The sequence below is a fragment of the Heliangelus exortis genome, chromosome 2, assembly GCF_036169615.1.
Source record: "Heliangelus exortis chromosome 2, bHelExo1.hap1, whole genome shotgun sequence".
NCBI classification, from domain to species: domain Eukaryota; kingdom Metazoa; phylum Chordata; class Aves; order Apodiformes; family Trochilidae; genus Heliangelus; species Heliangelus exortis.
In genome coordinates, this window is record NC_092423.1 from 111,934,408 (window position 1) to 111,951,669 (window position 17,262).

At 38.2% G+C, this 17,262-nt stretch overlaps 1 protein-coding gene across 1 annotated transcript in view; it reads left to right on the top strand.

The window, feature by feature from the left end:
* Positions 1 to 17,262, top strand: part of RP1 (RP1 axonemal microtubule associated) — a 168,579-nt gene that overhangs the window by 20,370 nt on the left and 130,947 nt on the right. Inside the window, exons 4-12 of the mRNA XM_071737560.1 lie at positions 700 to 863; positions 2,859 to 2,945; positions 5,684 to 5,816; positions 10,966 to 11,117; positions 11,714 to 11,792; positions 12,474 to 12,549; positions 14,055 to 14,131; positions 14,232 to 14,263; positions 14,397 to 14,526. Coding sequence (XP_071593661.1) covers positions 700 to 863; positions 2,859 to 2,945; positions 5,684 to 5,816; positions 10,966 to 11,117; positions 11,714 to 11,792; positions 12,474 to 12,549; positions 14,055 to 14,131; positions 14,232 to 14,263; positions 14,397 to 14,526 — 930 coding nt within the window. The remainder of the gene's footprint in view (positions 1 to 699; positions 864 to 2,858; positions 2,946 to 5,683; positions 5,817 to 10,965; positions 11,118 to 11,713; positions 11,793 to 12,473; positions 12,550 to 14,054; positions 14,132 to 14,231; positions 14,264 to 14,396; positions 14,527 to 17,262) is intronic.

Sequence of the window (17,262 nt, forward strand, 5' to 3'; positions counted from 1 at the left end):
ATATTAAGATCTGGTCATGTTTTCTCTTTCTCCTGATAGGTTAAATTATTTTTTTCCTTTCCCAAGTCGAACCTGTGTTCTTTTCACCTGTTACAGTAATGGGGGAACAAACCCCTCCCTGTCCTTGTCTCAATGAAGGAGCCTTTGGGTGGATTTTCTCTTCCCTGTCCCATGTTGGAACAGGCAGAGGCTTAGCTGTTATGGGCTGGACCTAAATTGCAACCCCTAAGTAAACAGATAGCCAAATTTAATCCAATCTAATACAATATTTTAACACTATGAAAAGTGATCTGTGGGCTGTGTCTCCATCCCTTGGAGGAATTTAAGAAACGTGTGGATGTGGCACTTCAGGGCATGCTCTGGTGGCCAAGATTGTAGGGTTTTTTTTTTTTGTTGATGTGTGTGTATGGATGCAGTGATCCCAGAGGTCTTTCCTGACCATGACTATTCCGTGATTCTGTGAAATTTGATTTTGTCATATGGTACATGCAGAGACAAAGATGTGTATGGCATCCTGACATGTCTTGTTTTTTGTGTGCCCAACATAGCAGACCCAATATTTTCCTGCTGTAATTTTGTGAAATGAGTATTTCTGTATTCATTGACATGTTAGTATTTAGAATTTTTATTACTGAAATGCATTTTTGCTTAAGAATCTTGAGTTTAAGTAATTCAGTGAGTGCTTTTACGTTTTGATAGCTAGGAAATGGAAGGTGACAGTCCTGACCAGTGACATGCCTGATGCAGGAACAAGCTCAAAGGTTTATATTACACTGTATGGGCATCATGGTTGTTCAGGTCCAATATTTCTTGATGGAGAGGAGGAAGAATTATTTCAAAGAGGCAATGAGGCCATTTTCACAGTAAGTAATATGTGTTCGTTGTGTTGACCTTTTGTATCCTGCTAGATTGTGTGACATTTCGGCATCTATGTGATTAAAAGACAGTTTTTTTTGGTAAGGTACACATATCTGGAAAAAAGAAACAGGACTTTAATAACGTGGAACTAAAATTAGCATCCTTTCCCACTCACCTATCCAAAGCTCATTTGATCCAACATATTTTTTTTCTCATCAAGAAGAACTACTAATTAATTTACATAGTGCCCATGAAAATACAAAGAAGTATAGAACTACAGAGACTTGTTTAGTTTTAAAATTTTAAATACAATGAGGGAGTGAAGAATTAGTTCATGGAGTAATTATAAAATTTATAATTCATAACTATAAAAATGACTTCTGCTTTACTTAAATAATGGCAGTTTATTTATCTGTAATGATGTCTATCTATCTGAAGTTCTTTCTTCTGGTTACACAACCACATTTTACTTCCATCATTCTCAAGGCATAGTGATTTAAGGAGCCAGAACAGGTCTTTTATCAAAAGCTTCATAGCTTGAGTCTATAAATAGGATTTTCAGTGTGTGTCTCTAGCAGATGCCAGCTGTAGGGCCATATAACAAACAGGTGCTTCTATTGTTAACATCCAGCACAAGTCCCCTTCTGAGAAAAGGTATTTAATGGTGTTTAATGAAGGGGGTCACCTTTTTCACAATAGCCAAATAGCTCCTTGGGATGTAAGAAGTGCAGTTCTTAACCCTCTTCAGCCTGATGAAATTTCTCAGAAGAATCCAACACCTTTGTCATGTTCCATTCACAATATTAAAAAAAAAAAAAATCAGAAGACTGAAAGGACTAGATCAAATAAGTAACCAAATACATTAAAATTGAAAATACCCTTTCACAATAGACATCGTTCGTTCTGTTTCCTGCTCCCACTACTGCAATTAATTTTCACTCCAATGACTCTTACATGCAAACTATCCAGGCAATCCCTGTTTTGGGACCTAGGATTACCCTGTTAGGTGAGTATCCATAATGCTGAATACAATTAAGGAGTGTCTATTCTGAAACATAAAGAAAGAGAAAAACCTCTCTTCTTGTTCTGTATGCTAGATGTCTGTTATCTCTGATCTGTCCTGACTCCTCTGTCTTTTTATTGTTTATAACACTGAGTTCAGGGAAGTTCATGAAACAGGGAACTCAGGTCACATCCACAGCTACACTGTAAATGAACACATAAAAATGAATTCTACAGAAAGCAACAGAAGGACAGCAAATCCAGTCTACATAACAAGAAAAAGAAACGATAGAGCAGGAAGGGAAGACACTCACGGTGTGTTTCCACTTCCTTGAAGAGAAACTGTCTATTTCTACACTTAAATTCATAACTAGTTGCTTGAATAACTTTCATACAAAGCTATTTTTTTTATCATACCCTATTATCCATACTGGACACACTCATCCAGACTGCCCAAGAGCTAATCTTTCAAAAATACTTTTTAAAGTTGATTTATTCTAAATAATTTGTAATAAGACACATGAAAGCTGAACTGAACACAATTTTTCCAAAATTGTAAGGGATACCATCCTGGAGAGATAAGGAGAAACTCAGCATTATGTGGGAAGTGCTTGGGAAGCAGAAATAATTTTGTAGCAGGTCAGTGATAGAGATGTTGAAATGAAACAAGTTTTAGAGTCAAGACACTTGCTTTTTAGTCATAAGTACACATTGTATTCATCTCCTACTTAGGCAAGTATTGAGTGGAGAACAAAATAGCTACAACATCATCCTGAAGCCGTTTAAATGAGGTTAGAGGCCAACAGGTCTTTTGAAGGTTGTCCTATAAGAGACAAGCTTCTAAAGAGTTGAATATTTTGGAAACACTTGTGTAAATATCAGCATATTTAATAATTCCAAACAAAAATGTCACCTGAGAGTTACTGAATGAATTCCTGTTGCATGTCTTTTCATTTTTAAAAATGTTCTGTGTTTCATCAGTTGTGTTTCTTTTACAGGTGAATATTAGAAATATAGGACATCTCTACAAAATACGCATAGGACATACAAATACAGGAAACTCCCCTGCCTGGCACTGTGAAGAGGTAAAAGCAGTGAGAAAGAATTGGCTCCACTGTGATAGTGGAATCAAAATATGAGTCAGAAAAAAACCCCTGGGATAAGGACATTTGTCTTATCAAATGCTTACAGCGTCATTTAAGAGATTATTTATGAGGATTATTAAGAGATTATTTATGAAGAAGTGGTTTTGTGTGGAATTTATGGCAGTTTATGTTGGTATGTCTGGGCTGTTTTTCTGCAGTTTGGTGGGAGCTGTACATTATGTTTCTCTTAAAATGTGTGCCTGGCCAACAAGGAAAGTTGGCTTAAGTTGGCTGCTGTAAGCTGAGTTTTCTGCTGTCTTTGTATGCTACAGAAAGTCTGCAGTTTGTTGAAACCCAGAAAGTCATTGAACTCAGTCTAGCCAAGTCCTTCCCAGATCTGTGGCTGGGCCAGTGTTATGCTCAGCAGCAGAGATGCTTTGCAAATATTTCTAGTTCTGTGCCTCTGAAAAGAAAAAGGCGATAATAGGTTTTTTTCCCTCCTTATTTAAAAAAGATCTTGGTGTAACTAAAACAAAGATAATAAATCAAAGAGGAACATCTAGTTCAGTTTCAAGCTTCATTTGTGAAACATGGTATATAGATTTCTGGACTGTGAATGAAAGAATCTGGCTTTTATCCTTACCATCAGTTATGTACCATATGCATCAATGAAATCTTATGCATGCCTGAAACACTTCCCTCTTTGTGCCAGAGTTTCTTATCCTCTGGTTAAGGAATGGCAGTTTTTTGAGGGATTTAGCAGCTGCTGGTAAACTCATTGTTGAAATGGCACTTCAGGGTAGATCTAGATCAATCTAATGCAGTCTCCACTCAAGTTAAATCTTCACTGAGCAGTTTTCAAACTCTGCGGGTATCAATGGTTTAATTAGTTTTTATCTGGAACTGAAACTCAGAAAGAAGACTAAGTAAGATCTGGGCAGTGTTAACTGAAATTTAGGCAAGACTGTGTGAGTTCATACCTCTAGCCATGCAAGTCTGCAATGAAATATTGTGTCATGGGCAATATATGTCCAAGAGGTTTCATGCTAGAATTATGAGGATTATATCTCTTTCAGTTTAGCCGAGGATTGCCTGATTAAAAAGCCTAGGTAAGTGTTTTCCAGCTGTGCTGTACTGTTGGTAATGCTGGAGTCAGAATATAATTTAAGAAACTTTTTTCTTCAGTTCTTTGCTATTTTTCATCTCATAAATGTGTGTGAGGAAGCAGTGAAAGGGTGGAAAATACTTTATAGCTTTGTCCTGTCTGTGTGACAGGGGAACAGATTACCAGAGATTTCTGAAGTGTATTTGAGATGAGAAGCTAGAAGTGAACAGTGGGTTTTTGCTTTTAGAAAAGATTTGTTTCTATGCCTAATCTTGATATTAGAAGTTCTGGGTATCATAAAATCTGACTCAACAAATGCTGAGTGGGTTTTTTGTAAACTGTCTGTACTGAGATTGTATGAGTCCTGAAGATGTTCACAAAGGTGATGCTTCATTAATCAAACTTCTGTTTTCAAGACCTATCAGTAGATGTTGACAGACAGATGTGCCAGGTTCTTCAGACAAGATGAAACTCTTTCTTTAGTGTTTAATATTCAGACAGTAAAAAGAGAAATTTTTTCCCAGTAATTCTGAATTTGTTCAATATTTGCCAACTGAATCCTGGACTGCATCAAAAGAAGTGTGGCCAGCAGGTCAGGAGGGGGTATTTTCTGCCTCTACTTTGCTCTTGTGAGGCCCCAGCTGGAATACTCTGTCCAGTTCCATAGCTCCCAGCACAGGAAGGACACAGGCCACAAAAATGATGACTGAGAGAGCTGGGGTTGTTCAGTCTGGAGAAGAGAAGACTCCAGGGAGACTTCCTAGCAGCCTCCCAGTACCTGAAAGGGGCTACAGGAAATCTGGGAAGGGTCTTTTTACAAGAGTTTGTAATGAGAGGACAAGGTGGAAAGGTTGCAAACTGGAAGAGGGTAGACTTCAGTTAGACATTAGGAAGAAATTTTTGACTGTGAGGGTGGTGAGACACTGGCCCAGGTTGCCCAGGGAAGTTGTGGCTGCCCCCTCCCTGGCAGTGTTCAAGGCCAGGTTGGATGGGGCTTGGAGCAACCTGGTCTGATGGGAGGTGTTCCAGCCCATGTAGGGGGGTTGGAACAAGGTCATCTTTAAGGTCCTTTCCAAGTGTAACCATTCTGTGATTCTGTGATTATAAATTGGGCATGGAAGAAAATTTTGTGTGGCAGACTGGTGCTGGGGCTAGCCCTTTCATTGTTTATTTATGTCACAAGTAGTGTTGAAGAATCAAAACCTGTTTTGTTTTGTTTTGGTTTAATTGCTGTTCTGAAAAGAAAATAAATTAAAGTCATAGAATTGTGAGCATTGCTTATCTTCTCAGTGAGAACATCCACTTTTGGGAAGTCATGCCACCTAGTGCCAGCCCACGTGGGTATACCAGCTGGAACAACATAGCCATATTTTGTGGAGCTGAGCCTGAGCTGATAAATTCTCTTTCTTCACTACCCTTGAGATACCCTGCTCTGCGCTTTCAAATCTGCCTGGGTGAAAAGTGAGATTGGAGACAACTTTATCCAGGGATCAGACATGTCCCAGACCATGGTTTTGTGATTATGCCACAGAGTTCTATCTGCACAGATTACAAGAACAACCCATGTATTTTCTGTTCTGTTCTATGTGGAGTGAGATCAGCAACTTAAACTGCAATTTTTGGTGCTGTTTAGGTGCAGTTGCTGAACCTTTTCTCAGGGGAGCAGTTTTCTTTCCCTGCACGTCGATGGCTGGACTGGGACCAGGGTAATGGGGAAATATCTATGGAGCTTCCTGTTTTACAGCAGGGTCAGCCTATTCTCCCAGGTAAGCACAATACCACATCAGCTCTGTCAGGCCACAGATAGAGGTGAGTCTGTAATCTTTCATCAGGGTCTCAATTACTTTTTGGCTGTGACACCACTTTTTCTGGTTTTTTTCCCCTGTGGTTTCTGGTCATACTCTGGTAAAAGGTTAAGAAGCAATGGAAAGGAGATGGAAGATTCTTTAATCCTTTGAATTTCACAGGTTCTTTAAAAAGACTCCTTTACTAAGATTTTCAGCATTTGTGATTGCTTTAAAATAGAAGCAATAGTAAAGACATCACACATATGCATAACTACCATGAAGTCATCGTATATAATTCAGAAGACAAACTTGGTTTTAAACAACTTATAACTCCAGTATGAATATTCTAATTACTGGTTTAGCTTCTTTCTTGAAAATAGCTAAGGCAGGCTTTCTTATTCCAGAATACTTAAAATTTCTTGCTATGAAACAGAACTTTAGCAATATTTCTGAGGGCTGTGTTACAAACTCCAGTACTCACATATTGTATTGTAACTCTAAAGGTGGATCATGCCAAACAATATAAAAATTACTGTGTGTTGCTGCTGTTATACTGTTTTAATGTCCTATTTTACCACACCAGTCCCTGACATCCATGCTGGATGTTGTTTTAAATGGTATCTCTGCTCCAGCAAGGGAAAGGGGTAGAAAGTCTGTGCTTGCTCTTTCCTTCTCCCCAAATTGTTCTTTTCTGGTTAAGGAAAGTACAAGGGCATTGCAAGGTCAGTGTATGATGGAGAGATATGGGTGGGGGAGCAAGAATGCTGGGGCACATTCCCACTCTGTAGGTTGTGATGGTAGAGAGGGAAAGCCAAAGCATCACACCTGTGCTGGATGTGTTGTCTTGGAACATGTGCAGATCTACTCTTCAGTGGCTTTGTTGTGGCTCCTTCTGAGTCTGTTCTTCCTGGGACTACCTACTCATTTGCTAGAGCTGGTAATGTCTCCACTCTGCAATCATACAAAAAAGGTCCATTTTTGTCCTATGACTCATCTTTCCTCTGTTGTCAGCTTCCTTTTAATAAAATGCATATGGATAAAAAAAAACATATTTTCAGAAACAGCATCACCAGCAGGTCCAAGGAGGTGATTCTGCCCCTGTACTCAGCCCTGGTGAGGCCACACCTTGAGTACTGTGTCCAGCTCTGGGCCCCTCAGTTCAAGAAGGATATTGAGGTCCTCGAACAGGTCCAAAGGAGGGCAACCAGGCTGGTGAAGGGACTCGAACACAGATCCTATGAGGAGAGGCTGAGGGAGCTGGGGCTGTTCAGCCTGGAGAAGAGGAGGCTCAGGGGAGACCTCATTGCTCTCTACAACTACCTGAAAGGAGGATGGAGCCAGGCGGGGGTTGGTCTCTTTTCCCAGGCAACTCTCAGTAAGACAAGAGGGCATGGTCTTAAATTGTGCCGGGGGAAGTTCAGATTGGATATTAGAAAGAATTTTTTCACGGAAAGGGTGATCAGACATTGGAACAGGCTGCCTGGGGAGGTGGTGGACTCTTCGTCCCTGGAGACATTTAAAAAGCAACTCGATATGGCACTCAGTGCCATGGTCTAGTGACTGTGGCGGTAGTTGTTCAAGGGTTGGACTCGATGATCTCTGAGGTCCCTTCCAACCCAGCCTATTCTATGATTCTATGATTCTATGGAGCTTTCACTAGAATAAGATCCACTGGGAATGGGTTCTCTTCTCTCTTCCTTTTCCCTGTAAGATCATGTCAGCTGCAGAGGACAAGATTAACAGGATGACAGAAATTTCCATTCAAAGTTCTCTAAAAACTACAGAACACCCTTTTCAGAATATTTGCTACTACATCAATACTTGGAGGCATGGTTATGGTACTTTGTGTTGATCTTTCTTAATGGACATGGTAAGAGATTTCAACAGTAACAGCTGTGGTGGGTGCAGGTTAGAGAAAGAGGATATATATGAAATAGAGGGGCAAAAGTCCAGAAAATTGCCCATGGATGGAGAGAATCGTATCATTGGATAGTCACTCTTGTAATAAAGAGCTGGGTGGTCTGGAGCTGAATTTATCCCTGTGATGAACACTGAGCCTGAAAAGAAGAGCAGAAAAACAGGTTTGTTTCTCGTTAATGTGTCTTTAAAAGAGAAAAAAATAGCAGGAGGGATTTCCTCCAGTGACATAGTGAGCAGCTTATAAAATGCTGTAGAGGCAGGCTGTCCAGTCATAACTACAATGATTTTTGATCTTGAGTGGTTGTGATCTTCCTGCCCTTGAGGGCATGAAAAGAGAGTCAGTCAGCCTGCTTCCTCGTAGGTTTGGTCTCTTTGGTCAGGAGACTTTAATATTGTCAATATAGGGGCATATTGGTATAAAACCCAGACACACACACACACAAACACCCTTTATATAAATATTAATTAATGATTTTTAACATGCTATACTGAATATGCTCCAGTCCTTGAGGTATCTGTTCTTCATCAGATGTTCTCTTGACTAATATTCTGGGACACTACCCTTGCCCACCTTCTAATATTTTAGGTTCTTTTTGAGTAGGTTGTTTCCAAGATAAAGATGTGATGATTTTTCTTATCAAGTAATCTTGGTGCACTTAAACCATCCCCCAGAGCTGCATTTTGTAGTTAATAATTTCTCCTTCACACAAGAGAGGAAGAAAAGAACTTCTGTGCATTTCTGCCAGCTTCAGTATAAGTGAGATCATGCTGAAGGCTTTGGAGAAGGCAGTTTCATCTCTAACTTAGTAATTGAAAGTCAGCCTCTGTGTCTTTTTTCCAGTATTATGTTTCTGTATGAGACAGTGAAAAGAGAACATAGCTTTTAACTTCAGACAAAATAGTTTCATAACAGAACAGTGAAGAGGTCTGGATGCAGTCTGAGAGAGAGATGATGAGAGGCACTTTAAAACCAAATTCTGAATAAAAAGAGACTGAAACACTTTCTGGTTTAACAGCCTTTTTTATTCAAAGGAAAAATATCTGAATTAAACTGTTAAGAAGTGTTACATAGAGACTTTGTGGCTTTAATACTGAGGGTCTGGGCACCATTTGTTTGACTTTTTATCCTCAACTATCCTACTTTTGTTCCCTTCTGCTCATGTTTTATGATGCAATCTTTAATTATATGCCGATGAACTACTTACTGGGGATAAATCAGAGTTACACAACGTTTGGTGGCTGATGGACCTTTGCTTTTCTTCTTGCAAAAACTGGAAAACAGACAGTTAATGAAGGAAAAAAATGTAGGAATAGAGAGGACTCTTAAAACAAGATTGTTAGCCTGGAGAAATTAATTCTCTGCCCCCACCATGGTCTGTTCATATTCATACTGTAAAAAAACATTTGGGGCAGTAAATAGACCATGTAGTGACATGGTAAATGATTTAAGTAAAATATAGTATTAACTAACAGTTCCTAAATGAGAACTATTTTGAATATTTTAGACAGGTGTACTCTGGGAAAAAAATAGTACATGACTACGCAGCCAACTAAAGACTATCAAAAACTTCTGTACCTTAAATGTGACTGGCTTTTGTCCAAATAATAATACCTGATCTGAAAAAAAGATATGCTTCCTCCCTTCTTCTTCTAACTCTCGTAAGTCATAGACATAGGGGAAAGAATTAAATTGTAAATAATCTAAACCCTTACACTTTCTTATTTCGCGATGATGAGTTTAAAATGTGATGTTCTGTACTTACAGAGGAAAATAGACATAAAGAATAAAGTTCTTTCTCATAAGTTCTGTTCTGCACACATTTTTGTGGAATATCTAAAGGAAAGAATCATAGAATACCTCAAATTGGAAGTGACCCTTAGTACATAAAGTACTGCCTTATACTAAACCATGTGACTAAAGAGCATGATCCAGATGCTCCTTGAACTCTCACAGGCTTGGTGCTGTAACCACTTCCCTAGACAACCTGTTCCAATGACTGACCACCCTCTCAATGCAGAGCCTTTCTCTAGTGTCCAACCTGAACTTTCCATGGCAGAGCTTCATTCCATTTGAAGAGTCACAGTTTCCTAGGATAAAAGCTGTAAGCATTATAAATACTCACAATTATTTATTATAAAGCTGGGATGATCCCTAGGCTTATGAAAAGCAGAGAAGTGGGAGAATACTTTGAAAAAATCTTGAATTTTAGTTACCTATTTTAAGCCTCTATGCTACATTTATTAGCAGCATGTATCTACAGTACAATACTTCAGTGGAGTTTAGAGGTCATCGTCTCAAGATGAGTTAGCTCTGATGCAAGAAGCAAACTAGCATTTGTTCTGCATGGGCACATTAAAATAACCAGTGAGGAGTGATTACTCCTTCAGCGAGATTGTTACCATTATACAAAGCAAATTCTTTAAAGACAGATTGTATAGTAACCTGCACACAAGTGCCATGCAAAGAAATTTGAGATAATCATAAAAAAAAAAAAAAGAAAACAGGTAAACACTTGCATGAATGCTGGGAACATGGTCTGATCATGAATAAATTTCCAGTGGTTATTAAAAGAAAGTGCTTGTCTAGAGTCTTGCATCCAGTTCTGGGCTCCCCATTTCAAGAGGAACGGGGATTTACTTGGGAGTACAACAGAGAGATATGAGGGCCATAAAGGGGCTGGAACACCTGCCTTAAGAAGAAAGGCTGAGAGACCTGAGGCATTTTAGTCTGGAGAGGAGAAGACGGAGAGTGGATCTAATTAATGTGTATAAATATATGAGGGCTGGGTGTCAAGAAGGAAGGGACAACCTCTTCTCACTTGTGCCCAGGGCAAGGGGCTATGGATTCAGGATAGGGCATAGGAAGTTCCACCTCAACATGAAGAAGAATTTCTTTATTTTAAGGGTTACAGAGCCCTGGAACAGGGTCCCCAGAGAGGTTGTGGAGTCTCCTTCTCTGTAGACTTTCAAGACCCATCTGGATGCATTTCTGAGTAACCTGCCCTAGTTTTGGCCCTGCTCTGGCAGGGACTCGATGATCTTCAGAGGTCCTTTCCAACCCCTGACATTCTGCGATTCTGTAATTCTGTGATAAGTGATATTGTTTGTGTCTTGAATCTGTAACTGATGTGTATTGATTATGTAATTCTGTGATACTGTATCTAGAGTAGTGTTTGTGATATGAAAAGTTGTCATCTTTTGTTGGCAGTGACGGTCTACGAAGTGCATGTGACAACAGGAGACCTGTGGAATGCTGGAACTGAGGCAGATGTCTTTATTTGTGTCTATGGAGAAAGAGGTGATACAGGATCAAGACAACTGCTCAGGTCACAGAAACCCAAGAAATTTTTAAAAGGACAAGTAAGTGAGAGACAGGACACTTTCTGATCTCTTTGGCTGGCTTTTCTCCCTCGTATGGGTGGTTGTCCCAGGCAAGGTGCAATTAGAAAAGAGACAAATATTGCATCTCAGTGTTTCCACAAAATTCCATAATCAAGCCAAAAATAATTTCTAACAGTGTACCAGTGCTTTTGGAAGAAAGAATTTTCATTTATAAAATAGGTAATAGCTACTTTGCTTCTAAAATCTTCTATAAATTTGATTTGATAACTGAAGAGAAAATGAAACTTTACATTTTACATCTGCATTTCTAATATTGAAATCTGCTATAATTTGTAATTTTTCAGCCAATTAAGCTTTCAGAAAGTTTCTCTTTTTTGTATCTGATCTCATCTATCTGAATAAAACGACTCACATTAGCAAGGTGATCAGGCTTACTTACCCCTTTTATTTCAGGAAACCTATCCTTCTTGGCTTGTTCTCACCTTATAATTATCTGGTCTTTCAAAGGCTGATCTCAACAGAAGAGATTTATGGGTTTATGTTTCTTGAGGATTTCATGGCTGAAGAATGCTCTGCTCTTTGTATTTTACTGAAATTTTGTTGATTGGTTATAGACTGACATCTTTGCTGTTGAAGCTGTGCACCTTGGACACCTGTACAAGATTGTTATGGGACATAATGGTCTTGGATCAGGTCAGAAATCTCTCATTATAGTCACTGAATACCACTTGCAAAGTTATTAGGCTTTTTTTTTTTTTTTTAAATAAGGACACCATCTGTAATTTATGCCTAATCCCTATAGAAAAACTGTGAAGAAGGGGAGTGTCTTCAGTCTGTTATAGATAAAATGGGCTGTTATAATTTCTGGTTTTATCGTGGTCAGTTACATCGTAAAGATGCAGCTGGAGATTTTGGCTACAGTATCTTTTCATCAGATACCCAATTAATGGTGAAATTCAAATTGTTTGCATTCACAAGCCTTGGTTTTTAAACTCTTAAGCCTAAAAATTGTAAAACATGGCAATTTATTTGGACTCACGATAAGATGTCATCTAATCTTGTTGATATTCTGACTGGCAAAACAAATAAGTCTTATGCAATGATGATTTTAAACGAAAGGGAGATGTGCAGCTCTCAATGCCATGACATCCAGAATGGGACCTGGCAGCTTGCAGGCCCAAAAGCAGCTCCACAGCACCTAGAGAAGGTCCTGTCTTCTCTCCAGTCCTCAGGGAAGCTGTGACTGTAGCAGCTTGCCAGTGGAGCTGCAGATTTTGCATTTCCAGTAGAAGAGAGAAAACCATAGGAAGACTTCATTAAATCTACCTCTCATTAACTATTTTTTTTAAAATCTATTTTAAATTTTTTTCTTAGGAAATGGCTGGTTTCTGGACAAAGTTGTAATCAAGGATCCTATAACAGATTTGGATTATACCTTTCTTTGTCACAGGTTAGTGGTATTTCATTTCTGTGAGATTCTAATAAACTTGTAATTACTCATGTTTTTTCTTCTAAATATACTGTCAAGGGAAATATGTTTTTCCTAAAATGTGAGCTGAAATAGTCTAATTTTTTTTTACATCTCTCTGAGTTCTACTTGCATCAAATCTCTGGTGTATTGAGCTACTGAAAAAACCCCAGAAAGCTCTGCCTGGAAAATTTCTATTCTTGCACCCTGTGAACTATTCAAGATGTGCTTTTTTGACACACTTTGCTTCTGTCACCAGCAGGTCCATCCATTCTTCCATGTCATGTGATGTAGGGATTTTCAAAAGAGAGGGTTGCTGTCTCTCTAGCACACTGATCCTACTTTACAGAAGTAAATAGGGACATTATCTTGAGGTTCAATGATCAGAATTTAAGGTCTTGTGGCATGGCTACAACCAGCGCAGCTACCTGACCACGTTTCTTTTTCTCATTTGCCTTGCATCCTGTCACAGAGCTGCAGTGCAATTTGAAACAATCTTAACTTCCCTTTCTTTTCCCCTGAAGATGCTGCTGCTTCTGTTCTGTGTCTCGTTTCTATTTTTAACTGTGCCTGATTAATTCTTAACACCTTACAGAAAAATTATAATTGATAAAGATCAGTGCAAATATTAGAAATAGTAAAGTCCAGTCACGTATGAATCTAGCTGCAGCTTGCCAGTGGCACCTCGATTCCATTTCTTCCTCTCACTTCTCTGAGTGAATAAATAACTGCCTGAGACAGCTCAGAGTGAGTGATGTGCACACTGAAACTGATTTATGTGTGAGTAAGGGTTTTCTGCCTATCAGATAGAGAACCTCATCTCTGCCTGACCTAATTTTGATTCTGTATTCTACATGAGATGAACTGCTATGAGGAGATCTATAATGCTAGCTTCATACATAATTTAGTTTAAACCCATTTCAGGCAGAAAAATACAGGGTATGTGCTAGTTATTGTTAGAGCCTGATGCTGTGCTTCCTGATCTTGCTCCCACAGTCTGTGAATCCTTTTGACCCAAATGGAGTAAGATTTAACTTATGTAAGTATCTGTGAAGCAGGTACAATGGCATTATAAAAGTATAGTTCAGACATGGTACAGTTGTTGCCTGTGTTGGATTTGCCTCCCTGTACAAGGATTTTCTGGGCAGGGAATCTTCTTGAGATGGGAAGAGAAAACATCACGACCACTACACCTTTTGTTATTGATCTGGCATCACTATGAGTTCTCTGATTTGTAATGATTGTCTTAGGCCCTTCTACTGCAGTACAGGAAAGCATTTATTTATGCTTCATCAAGAACAAAAACAAAGCCATTTTTTGCCAAAGTCAATCTCTTTTCACTAGAGCTGTGTTTTTCTATTGGTGTTTGTCAGCCTCGAGTCTTCAATAAACAGAACAGGAAGCATCAGTGTCTAAGTGCCATGAATACAATATTATGGGAGTTGTCAATAAAGGTTATATTTACTGAATAGGTTTCTGATTTTCAGGTGGCTGGACCAGGGGCAGGATGATGGCAATATTGCTCGAGAACTGACTGTGACAGGTGCCAGCTCATTTCCAGGAAGTAAGTGAAAATTGGTGGTGAGGAGAATCAGGCCTCACTGCAACTCCATCAAATGGAATGGGAATGCTCTAGCTTCATTGCTTGTTTTCTTTCTATACAGGGCAAGAGCTGAAACTCAAGAGAGAGGAAATTGTAAGAATGTACTTTAAAATTTTTGTTTAAACCATTCAAATTATGCTTTCAGTGAAATCAATTGTTCTCATGTCTGACATTCCTGTGTATCATCTTCTCATAAGTCTTTCCTAATTGCTGTTTACAAAACTAGTGGGCTGCTGAAAAGTGGAAATTCCAGGAAGGCAACACACTTCAGTTTTACAACAGGATCACCCATGGCTTCATTTGCCTCAATCCGGATGGCAGAGTTGATGCTCTTGGTGACAAGAAAAACAAATACGGTACAGTATTTTTATCTGGATGTATATATAAAAGATAAGAGAAAGAAGGACTTCATAGTTCACTGTGACCTCATATAGTGGTTCCTGTAATGAATAACAGTAAATAATTATATTTAACATTTTCCTTACTTAAAATATTTGCATATATTAATAAGAACTAGACATTATATGCTTGGTTTACATAGAAAGCACAAAAAATTGCCATGGCAAGGACAGATACAGTCTTTTGTAATTAGATCCACTTAAGCTACCAAGTTCAAATTTCCAGGTGTAGTTCATTAATAAGGAGCATACACATACACACAGATATTAATATATAATATGAATATATATTTTGTTCCATCCTTGTCATTGATTTTAGTGTCACTCTTCCAGTTCCTTCTCTTTATCAGCTTTCATCCTAACTGTGTTACTAAGACTGAGCTATAATATGTATCATATAAGGACCAAATTTTTGTTATCTTTATAGTGATGGAGCTGCTCAAACTTTTTGACATCTTTCCAGGGACCTTACACACATCTTTTTCAAAACAATAGAGCAGAATCTTTCAGGACACACTTAAGAGTGCATGGAGAGCAGTTCAATCAATACTACTTAGCATAGCCTGTAAAGACATCTTAGAAAAGCTGCACCAGAAAAACTCAAAAGGATAATACTGGAAATCAGTAGTATTACAGACCTTGAAAGTAGGTGTTACTCTGTTTCACTAAAACTGTTATTAGCAGTTTTACTTGTGACTCAGACCCTGATTAACTCAAATCTCCTGCCTATAGCTTTAGGATTTGCAAGTGTCTTAAATGATTTGAAGCATTTTCACATGTTAGTGTCCTTCCACCAAGGAGAACTATTTAGTATCACAAACTGTGATTTATTTGGTGATAGACCAAACTGCCTGCTTGTAGCTATTTGGTCTCTTGATTTGCACTGATGCAGTAAGCACATCTTTGCTGCTTTCTAATGCTGTGTCTTCAATTGAGGGATTATATATGATTTGTTTTAGACAAATGTGATTTTAATTAAGACCATTTAGACACCACAGAGTTTGTAATCTTCTCACTTGTAGAGTTCAAGGTCACACTGCAGACTGTTTCCAGATTTTCATCTGAATACGCTTTCTATAAACTAGGGCATTTCTAATGATATTTTCCTGACATAAACATATGACATTTTTATTGCATTCTGTACTTCTTGGGTACATTTTTACATGGTAGATGTATATCCACAGAGCTCTTTAATTTTATACGAGTAATGTCTATAACTGTGCAAGTACCCCATCTGATGCATAGCCACGAAGTATCAGTAGTTAAAGATGATAAATATAAAATATATTAGAAAGCTCAAAACAAAATCAATATAAATTTATAAATTGGCTGTTAACTAATTTAGACTGGAAGACAGAAAAATTAGTAGTGTGATCTGCAACTCCCCAAGGATTTACTAATACTTAGAATGAAGCTGGTAATCAAAAAGAACTTAATTTTTTGAAAAATATGATAAAGTTGCCCTGATATCAAAGGAGCAGTTTGTGACACAGGAATAACCGTGTATTCTTTTTTTTTTGTATCTCAGAGTACAAAACAAACAAAAATATAAAACAAATGCACACACCTATCACGCAACACTTTTGCCTTCAGAGCAATATCTTTCTCCCTTCTTCCAAATTTGTTTGCTTTATTTATATGTATAGGAATCTACAAAATGTCTAGAGAATATACGTGCAACTATAGTCCACAAGAGCTGACCAGGGAACTGTTTAGTTTTCATGTAGAGGCCTAACTTCCTTGTGTGTACTTTGAAATAAAGTCCTCTGGTACAAAGTATCTACCTATCCTTCCTAGCAGAAAACTCTGTATGTCAGATACTGGTAGAACTGTTTATTTGTCTTCAGCAGATCTAAAAAATTGTAATTTAAATGCCTTCAAAGTCGTCATGGCATATTATATCAGATTATTTGGTCTAGGATATTTTAATTTCTCTAGGGTTTACATTTTTAATTTAGCTTCCTGTCTCAGGAAAGTTTATCTCTGTTTGAAAGCAGAAACCCACTGTGACAGTTATGTGTCCTCCCTGCCTTGCCCCAAGGACTGGAAGCCCCATCTGAATTTTATGATTTGTGGCACCATCCCAATGGGCACAATGATCCTTGGCTGTATAATTCTCATGATCCCAATGACATCCTGAAAATCTTACGTTATGGACAGCAGAGGAGGCAGCAGCACCTTACAAATAGGCAACATAATGTACTGGTAGAACGGATGTTTTTTTAAAAAAAAAAACCTATTGCTGCTGGGAACAATAATACACTATCTTAGCTTTCATCAGTACTTCACAGATGTAAGAGGTAATTGTTTGGAAAATTGGTGAGATTTAAAACTTTAGAAGCCATGAGCTATACTGCAAGATTTGCTTTACAAATTCTAATATGGATACAGAGAAAATTAATTTTCTTTTCCTACCTGAGAGCTTTATGTTCCCCACATGATCTGTTATTTATCATGTAAATTCATTGCTATAGCACCATTCATTGTACTGGAATCCTCAGATCCTTTTTATGGATTTTTTTTTTTTTAAACATATACTCTGATCAAAAGAAATTTGTTCCTTATCATTAGCTTTCATGGTTTTTCTTCTCAAGGCTATGAAATAGACAGGAGTCTCTAGGTGCCCTTTCCTGAAGGGATGAGGGGATTAATTGATCACAGAGGTCCAACTGTTGAGTTAAACACTTTATTAGC